Here is a 9,256-nt window from a genome sequence, read left to right on the forward strand (position 1 = left end):
AACACACGTTTTAATTTTAAATGCACTAATTCTGAAGTTTTGTAACAAACACAGACAGATGCCAAAGGGATTAAGGGTATATGAGCCTCTGCTAACACTGACTGGATAAGTCACTCATTCTATGTAAAAACCAACACGTTAATGTGACGTGACATTGGTATTTACATATAAAAGGTGCTTCTGTAAAATTTTATTCATATGTTAAAAAAGCCCCCTGGACGCCTTGCTGGAGAGGTGTTCCGGGCATGTCCCATTGGGAGGTGGCCCCGGGGAAGACCCAGGACACACTGGAGGGACTATAACTCTCGGCTGGCTTGGGAACACCTTGGGGTTCCTCCGGAGGAGCTGGGGGAGGTGTGTGTGGATCGGGAGGTCTGGGCGGCTTTGCTTGAGCTGCTGCCCCCGTGACCCGACTCCGGATAAAGCGGAAGAAAATGGATGGATGGATGGACAATAATAACAATGTCTATAAACCCAGAGAATATATTCTCACGAGAGTTTTAGGCACAATATACAAAGAGTTTAATGCTGTTGTCCGTGTGGAGCTTGATCAGAGCGTCTCAAATGCATTTCTCCTGTCATGACTGTACTGAGATTACCCAAAATGCACCTGGACACACCACGTCCACACTAAAACCTTAAAAATTAGTGCAATACATTAAAACCAAAACATAATATAGCTGATGTTTTTACTTTATAAAACTTCAGAAGTGAGATTAATTTAAATAATATCCAAAATTAGTTTTGGTAAATTTTAACCATAAGTTAAAACTCTATGCCTCTGGATGACTTGGGTGATATTGCCGGTGAGTTAGTATGGTGTCAAGAGCAACAAATTCCAGCAACTTGTTGGTAAAAAAAAAAAATTAAAAAATCACGTAGGGACCCAGTCCATCAACCTTTAAAAATAATAAATAAAAAAACAACAACAACAAAAAAAAAACAAAAACAAAATGGTTAAATTTTACAAGTTGGGGGGGAAAAAAAAAAAAAAAAAAAAAAAAAAAAAAAAACAACAAAACCACATCCCATCGCCATTTCAGCAAAATGTCAAGACTTTGGCACAGTGACATTGCTTAAGAAGAGCCCTGGACTCTTGATGTTTAAAAGCGCAGAAGTACTTTTTATCCGATTACTCAATTAATCACCAGAATAATCGATAGAATACTCGATTACTAAAATAATCGATTGCTGCAGCCCTATTAACAACTTTATCTGTGCCACATTGTGGCCCGGTGTTGCAGACCGAACGGTCCACCCCTAAAAATTGGTCTCCACTGCGCATGCATCATTTTGGAGCTCTGAGACAGAGTCTCTTCGCCCAAAGAGATCAAATGGATTAATGGGATTATTAACCATCAAATGACGAGATCATTCTAAAGTAAATTTAAAGCAGAAACAAGACCGTTTAAAGCAGAAACAAGGCAATACTTGGTGACACTTTGAAATAACAGACGCACAGTGAACGTATCAGCGGCGCTCTGATCGTTCCCTCATTTTTCATCATCTAATGAAACCACTAAATAAAAGTTGCATACAAATCTGCAACTTACCTGCATAAATACAAGTTGGACCTTTCTGTGCACACTGAGCAACAAGTGAGTGGTATTTCAAGGGGCTCCATTGTTGAAGAAAAAAAATATTTTTAAGTGTGTGCACTCAGTGTTTTATCATTACTCATAATGCAATGATTAGTTGCAAGCTGAAAGCCACGAAATAAGCTTGATTTAGTAACAAGGCCGTTTAAAGCAGAAACAAGGCGATACTTGGTGACGCTATGAAATGTCCGACATGTAGTGAACCTATCAGCTAGCAGCTCATGTAGCTGTGGTGCTCTGATCATTTCCTCCGTCTTTTATGATGAAATAATGCTCAATTTATGTGGAAATGATTGTTGTGCAAAAGCTTCAGATGTCTGTCGCTGAGATAGATGATGACTGGAGTACAGTTTTAAGCAGAAATGAGGTGATAATCAGTAAACCTTGGCTAATGACGCATGCGCAATGAAGGCAGGGCGGACTGATTTTTTTTTTGGGGGGGGGGGGGACCATTCGGTTGGCAACATCAGAATGGTTCTTTGTTTTGCTGCAATACACCTTATAGCTCTAGAAATTTCAAAAATAAATACATTAAATAGAGCATATCCTGGGTAAACTCAAGACAAACAGAAAAAGTTGACATGAGACCTCCTTCAACAAGCCACAACACTGCTGTAATACTGTACTTAAGGCAACAGGTTGTCAACTGTAGCTTTAACACTATGTGTGCATCTTCATCGTCTAACTGAGTTGAACTGGCTTTAAATGCATCACCGATACCAATGGAATGTATTTTTGGCCAATGAACAGTGCATTACATGCATCATGAAGGAAGCATGAGGTTTGACACTGGCCATGTTGTGATTACTCTTGGGAGATAAAGATGTACCTGTGTGGTCTCCATGCACCTAAAACAGTTCCACCCTGTGGTGGATGGAGCACCACTGATGCTTCCAAACCTGACCTACACCATCTCTGGTCACAGCAAAAGGTCCAAACAACCTTTAAAATTCACAAACCACAACGTGAATATGATTTTGCTGTAGACAGCAAAACAAATTATAATGCTGTTATTAAATAGTGTGTCTGTAAATATGGCAGGACAGCTGCACTAAACTGTTAACAGAGTTTGAATTACCCGTCATCCTTACTAAACTTGACTTTTGAAAAGCCTCCTGGCTTCTTATTTCAAATATGATCAGGCAAGGAACCAATTATTTTTCATCATCTAATGAAACCACTAAATAAAAGTCGCATACAAACCTGCAAGTTACCTGCATAAATACATGTTGGACCTTTGTTGAAGAAAAAAAAATGTGTTTAAGTGTGTGCACTCAAATAAATGTATGTAAATTAAAAGCTTCATTTCACATCAAGGGTTAAAAGCTTCATTTAGCCCGTGTGTGGAGCTCATAGATTGTATATACTGGACAAAACCTGCATGATATTATCCACTGGTTTTCTATAGATATCCTAAACAGCAGAAATGAAGCCCCTATCTGGGTTACATTGTGGGCAGCACATGTTTGAAGAAGGGCCTTTATTGTCATTGTACATGCATACAGCGAACTCTGTCCTCTGCATTTAACCTATCCTAATTACAGTTAAAAACAATCCAACCACGAGGAGCATTGGGCAGCCACAGTCCAGCGCCCGGGCACCAAATGCAGATGCTGCCTTCGTCAGGGGTAGAGAAAGGCACAGACCCAAAATAAGCTCTCCCCCCCATAGGGCTGAAATGATTAATCGAGTAACTCGAATAATTCGATTACAAAAAATGTTGAGGCAAATTCTGTGCCTCGAAGCTTTGTTTAACGTTGTAGTACATATGCAAGGCCTGTGTGTGGTGCTGCAACGGCCGCAGGAAAAAACAACAGAAGAAGACTGGAGCATAACAGCTAATCAAATAGCAACGATAGCTACCGCTTTCCAACGTGACACAGAGAGTAAAATAAAGAATTTTAAGAGAAAGATGGTCCATGCTGATCATCTGAAATAGACTTACTGTGCATTTAAAGTGAAGCAGTGTGTTTGTGTATTTTTAAAAAAAACACACGGACCCGGTGGCCAGCTGCTGTCTCTCTACCCAGTGTGAGGGGCTCTCAGACCAGGCGAGTCACAGCTCTGTCCCCGGCTACATTGACAAACAGCAGAAGTCCACTCTTTCTTCTGTGTTTTCCTCAGACTCACACTGAGTGTTTGACTTTTTAATTTTTGCTTTTTTGGGCAACACACAACACTTCACAAACACAGTAACTTAAATAAAATAATAATTAAAAAAAAAAACTGACTGAGGCTTGCATGTTCAACCTCCAGCTGAAATACATCTGCTGAATTGCAGAGAAAGAGGAATATAAAAAAAATAAAAAATAAAAAAATAATCAGGGACCAGTCCATCAACCTTTATTAAAAACTTAAAAATGGTTACATTTTACAAGTTGGAGAAAACAAAACAGAAAGCCACATCCCATCGCCATTTCAACAAAATGTCAACACTTTGGCGCAGTGGCATTGTGCCATTGCTTAGGGAGAGCCCTGGACTATTGATGTTTAAAAACGCTTAAGTACTTTTTATCCGATTACTCGATTAATCGCCAGAATAATCGATAGAATACTTGATTAGTAAAATAATCGATAGCTGCAGCCCAACCCTCCCACCCCCCACCCCCCACCCAATTGACTAGTCGATCTGTGTCTAAATTTGACAATGAATAAATTAAACCAATTTCAAATCTTCATGGTGAAACTCAAATGTGACATTTATTTTAAACAAATATAAGCACAAAATCAAAAATACAAAAACATTAGCATGAAAACAATACCTGCATTCATTTACTAGGCATAGACTACCTGTTTGAGCTGACTAATTCACCTACCAAAGTTCACACACTTTCTTCATTGAGTGAAGTGATTGGTGGCAGCTTCAGTAGGTCTATTCTTTATTAAATAAATTAACTTAATAAATGGCTTTCGGCTAGTTGACTAATAAAAAATAGACGACTAGACGGATGTTCGCCCCATCCCTAGAGGAAACCACCTATAAAGACAAAAACTGTTTTGTTGTACACGGCTGTAAGCATGTTTATTTGTGCTCTAAAATTGTACATTTTAACCCAGAGTCCTCTGGGAAAGTGGTCTGTTTTGGTGCCCACCTCATGAAGCCAGTCAAGGAACTGCACTTTTGCACAAGGTGTCAGGTTGCCATTTGGTAGGGATTCATAAGCTTCATGAAGCCAATGCATGTGCCATTTAGTTCGAAGTTTCATTTAGTAATTCAGTTTGTTGTGAATTACAAGCTTCATTTAGCTCCTGTTTCATACAGAGGAAGAGCAGTACAGATGTAATGTTTGCTCAGATAATACTGATGGAGAAGTATAGAGAAGGCCAGAAGCAGTTACATTGTGTGTTTATGAATTTAGAGAACACTTATGACAGGGTGCCAAGAGAAGATTTGTGGTATTGCATGAGGGAGTCTGTAGTGGCAGAGAAGTATGTGAGGGTAGTGCAAGACATGGACAAGGATAGTGTGACAAGCAGTGACATGCGCAGTAGGAATAACACTCATTCAAGGTGGAGGTGGGATTATACAAAGGATCAGCTCTGAGTAGTTTTTTGTTTGCAATAGTGATGAACAGGTTGACTGATGAAATCAGGCAGGAGTCTCCATGGACTATGATATTTGCAAATGCCATTGTGATCTGAGGTGGAGATATGCTCTGGAGTGCAGGGGAATGAAAGTCAGTGGGAGCAAGACTGAGTACATGTGCGTGAATGAGAGGGAGCCAAGTGGAACTGTGCAGTTACAAGGAGTAGAAGTTGTGAAAATAATTAAGTTTAAATACTTGGGGTCAACTGTCCAAAATAACGGAGAGTGCGGTAGAGAGGTGGAGAAAGGTGGCAGGAGTGATCTGTGACCAAAGAGTATCTGCAAGAGTGAAGGGGAAAGTTTACAAGACAGTAACAAGACCACCTATGTTGTACGGTTTAGAGACGGTGGCACTAACAAAAAGACAGGAGGCAGAGCTGGAGGTGGCGGAGCTGAAGATGTTGTGATTCTCTTTGGGAGTGATAAGAACGGACAGGATTAGGAATAAACATATCAGAGGGACAGCTCAGGTGGGACAGTTTGTAGACAAAGTCAGAAAGGCGAGATTGAGATGGTGTGGACATGTGCAGAGGAAGGACCCAGGGTATATAAGGAGAATGATGCTGAGGATGGCGCTACCAGGCAGGAGAAGAAGAGGGGGGGGGGGGGGGGGGGGGGCAAAAGAGGAGGTTTATGGATGTGCTGAGGGAGGACATGCAGATGGTTGGTGTGACAGAGGAAGATACAGAGGACAGGGTGAGATGGAAACTAGAGCCCGACCTATATGGATTTTTTTTAGGCCGATGCCGATAACGATATTTGGATGAAAAAAAAAATGCCGATAATCAATAAATCGGCTGATTTGCCAATAGCCGATAAATCAGCCGATATTATTCTTATTTTTTTTTAAATGAATAAAATGTTCTTTTTTTGGACCCTTAACAAAAAAGGTATGAGCTAAAAGCTGAAGCTTTGTCCTCATATTGATTAACTTTATAACAGAGAAGAATTTTAAAGTTCAAAAAATGCAATTGGAGCAGTTAGGGGGCTATGCAAATGGGCCAACTAGTAAGATATCACTCCTGAAAACGATCTTTGCCATATCATGTGAGATAAATCTGTCCTACGATTGGATTTTGGAAAACCATGTGATGAAGAACCAATTCCGATTGGACACTTACATTGCGCACGTCAACATCTTCTATGAGGAGTATCAAGATGACTGACGGTGGATTGAAAGTCAGCGGAGTTAACTTTTCAGCAAAAAAAAAAAAGAGTAAGTTTCTATCTCATATCATTAAAAAGTTATTTACAATTTAGTAAAGCTTGGTCCCAGCCATCGTATACGATGGCATCGGCCCCAGAAGGTTAAGGGCGAACGGCAGTAATTCCTGGAACCCTTCCGGATGACCAGTGAATCTGAATGTTTCAACCTCTTAGCAGTAAACGAAAGTTTTTCATGCTAGATATAAGGTCTACACAACGTGGGCTTAATAAAAAGTGTGACCGATGCAATGAAGCAATTTGACACATTACTACATAAACTGAGTTAATCAAACTGAGTTGAAATGAAACGGGAGAAATGTGGGGTGAATGTAATCGCAAAGTGATTACAAACAACATCCTTATAAACTTACTTGTATGCTTTTGTCAGCTGATCAGTGCAGTGTGACGGCGAACTACGGGGGCCGGTGATTAACACATTTAAGCAGGGGTGTAAGCAGCTCTCAGTTGAATGGAGTCAGAGCTCCATCTACTGGACAAACGGTGCAAGGACATTTTACATTGCTGACAAACATTTCAGTAACTGTTCTGTTTATGAGAAATTATCGGTGTTCTATTGGCAAAACTTTGGCCGATAGTGAGTACTTTGAAAAGGGCTTATATCGGCCAATAATATCGGCCGGCCGATATATATCGGTCAGGCTCTAATGGAAACGATTGATCTGCTGTGGCGACTCCTAACGGGAGCAGCCAAAAGATGATTTAGCTCCTCTGTGTTAATTAAAAGCTTAATTTTGCCCCTGTGTGGAGATTTAAAACCTTTATTTAGCCCGTGTAGGAATTCAAAAGCTTCATTTAGCCGGTGTGCGTGCTGTGAATTCACAGCTTCATTTAGTCACCATGCGTTATTTAACTCAAAGCTTCATTTATCCAGTGTGGGCCATTTGATTCAAAGCTTCATTTATCCACTGTGTGTGCCAGTTAATTCAAAGTTTAATTTAGGCGCTGTGCGTGTTAATTAACTCAAAGCTTGATTTATCCAGTGTGAGCAATTTGATTCAACGCTTCATTTTTCCATTGTGTGTGCCAGTTAATTCAAAGTTTCATTTAGGCGTGCGTGTTGTGCGTGTTTTCACAACTTCATTTCTCCAATATGTGTGCCATTTAATGCAAAGCTTCACTTATCCACTCTGTGCCACGAATCTTCATTTAGCCACGGTGTGCCGTGAAATAAAGGCTTCATTTATCCACTGTATGTCGCAGTTATATTTGGGCCTGATGCCTCCGTCATCACTGAGAATTAATAACATAAGCAACTCCTTACCAGGCGAGTAGAGCCTGGCTAGCTGCCGAGCCCCGGCGTGTTGCGGTCCCCACCGAGGTGCCGCGCTGCGGGCAGCCGCCCCGTGCTCGTTGCCGTTCGGATCCTCCTCCGCCATGGACCGGTGCCTGATGTCAGTCTCGGAAAGAAGGGACGCCGCCATAATTGGCCGCCCTGATGCCCCCGGCTTCTGACTTTCAGCTGTCGCACATCCGTCAGCAGCGTGCACGTCCGGGTCTCCGCTGGCTGTTGCGCTGAGGAGGAGATGAAGGTTGGAGGCTAAAAACACTAAGGCTGCTGCTGCTGCTGGAGGAGGAGAAGAAGATGCACCGGAGCAGCCTCGTGCCACCCGGAAACACACGAGGAGCAGCACCAAAAATTTTCGATACTGTACGCTCACAAACCACAAACCGTTGCTACAATAAAGTATATCAGAAGCATAAGAGTAAACGTGAAACTAACTAAAAATGAATTGCTGCTTATTGTTTTTGTTTGTTTGTTTGTTTTACTACAGCAAGGAGGCGCTGTAACCAAATGTGCGCATGTAAACCGATTATGTAAACATGGATTTTTTCTTTATTTATTTTTGAATTACTGCATGTAATAAAATAATAAAGTTTAAAAAAAAATATCTGTTGGCCTAAAAATAAGTTTGGTACCGTAAGGTAATGATTCAGATGCAAATAAAAATAAATAAATTAAAAAAGGGCCACATGTCCCCAAAACACTGTTGCCTTGGTTCAATGATTACTTATGTAATGGCTTTTATCAAAGCAAGTTTGCACCCACCACTGATGAATGTATGTGTATGAGAGTGTGTGCATGTGAGAGCACAGAGTGCAGGTGTCTGAAAAGTATGATTTGTATATATGATGTACGTATGTGCCTATGTGTGAGAGTATAGCGTGAAGATTTTTGAAAAGTGTGACTATATATATATATATAATATATATATATATATACTATATATATATATATATATATATATATATATACGAGGTCTATTAGAAAAGTATCCGACCTTATTATTTTTTTCAAGAACCATATGGATTTGAATCACGTCAGACATGCTGAACCCTCGTGGGCATGCAAGAGTTTTTTCACGCCTGTCGGTTACGTCATTCGCCTGTGGGCAGTCTTTGAGTGAGGAGTTGCCCATCCTCTCGTCGATTTTTTCATTGTTTTGGGATGGCTCAGAGACTGCTGCTTTGTTTGATCAAAATTTTTTCAAAACTGTAAGGCACAACTGAGTGGACACCATTCAATAAATTCAGCTGGTTTTCGGTAAAAATTTTAACGGCTGATGAGAGATTTTGGTCTGGTAGTGTTGCCGTAAGGACGGCCCACGGCGCCTGGCGGTGATCTGCGCTTCGAGGCGGCAGCGTCTCGCCGTTGCAAGTTGAAAACTTCCACATTTCAGGCTCTGTTGACCCAGTAAGTCGTCAGAGAACTTTCAGAAGAAGTCGGCATGAGGAGTTTATTCGGACATTCCATTGTTAACGGACATTTTGTAATGAAAGAACGTGCGGGCAGAGTCGCATGTCGGGCCGGACCCGACCGCGGGGGGTCGTGACAGGAAAAACACCT

The 9,256-nt window shown here is 41.0% G+C and overlaps 1 protein-coding gene across 2 annotated transcripts in view; it reads right to left on the minus strand.

The window, feature by feature from the left end:
* si:ch211-212o1.2 (uncharacterized protein LOC492735 homolog) overlaps nucleotides 1-8,035 on the minus strand; it is a 177,123-nt gene extending 169,088 nt beyond the window's left edge. For both annotated transcript variants that reach the window (XM_034176971.1, XM_034176970.1), the window contains exon 1: nucleotides 7,673-8,035. In XM_034176971.1, coding sequence (XP_034032862.1) covers nucleotides 7,673-7,832 — 160 coding nt within the window. In that variant the 5' untranslated portion in view covers nucleotides 7,833-8,035. The remainder of the gene's footprint in view (nucleotides 1-7,672) is intronic.
* Between the last annotated feature and the right edge of the window lie 1,221 nt (nucleotides 8,036-9,256).

This window comes from Thalassophryne amazonica, chromosome 8 (genome assembly GCF_902500255.1).
Source record: "Thalassophryne amazonica chromosome 8, fThaAma1.1, whole genome shotgun sequence".
In the NCBI taxonomy this organism is placed as follows: domain Eukaryota; kingdom Metazoa; phylum Chordata; class Actinopteri; order Batrachoidiformes; family Batrachoididae; genus Thalassophryne; species Thalassophryne amazonica.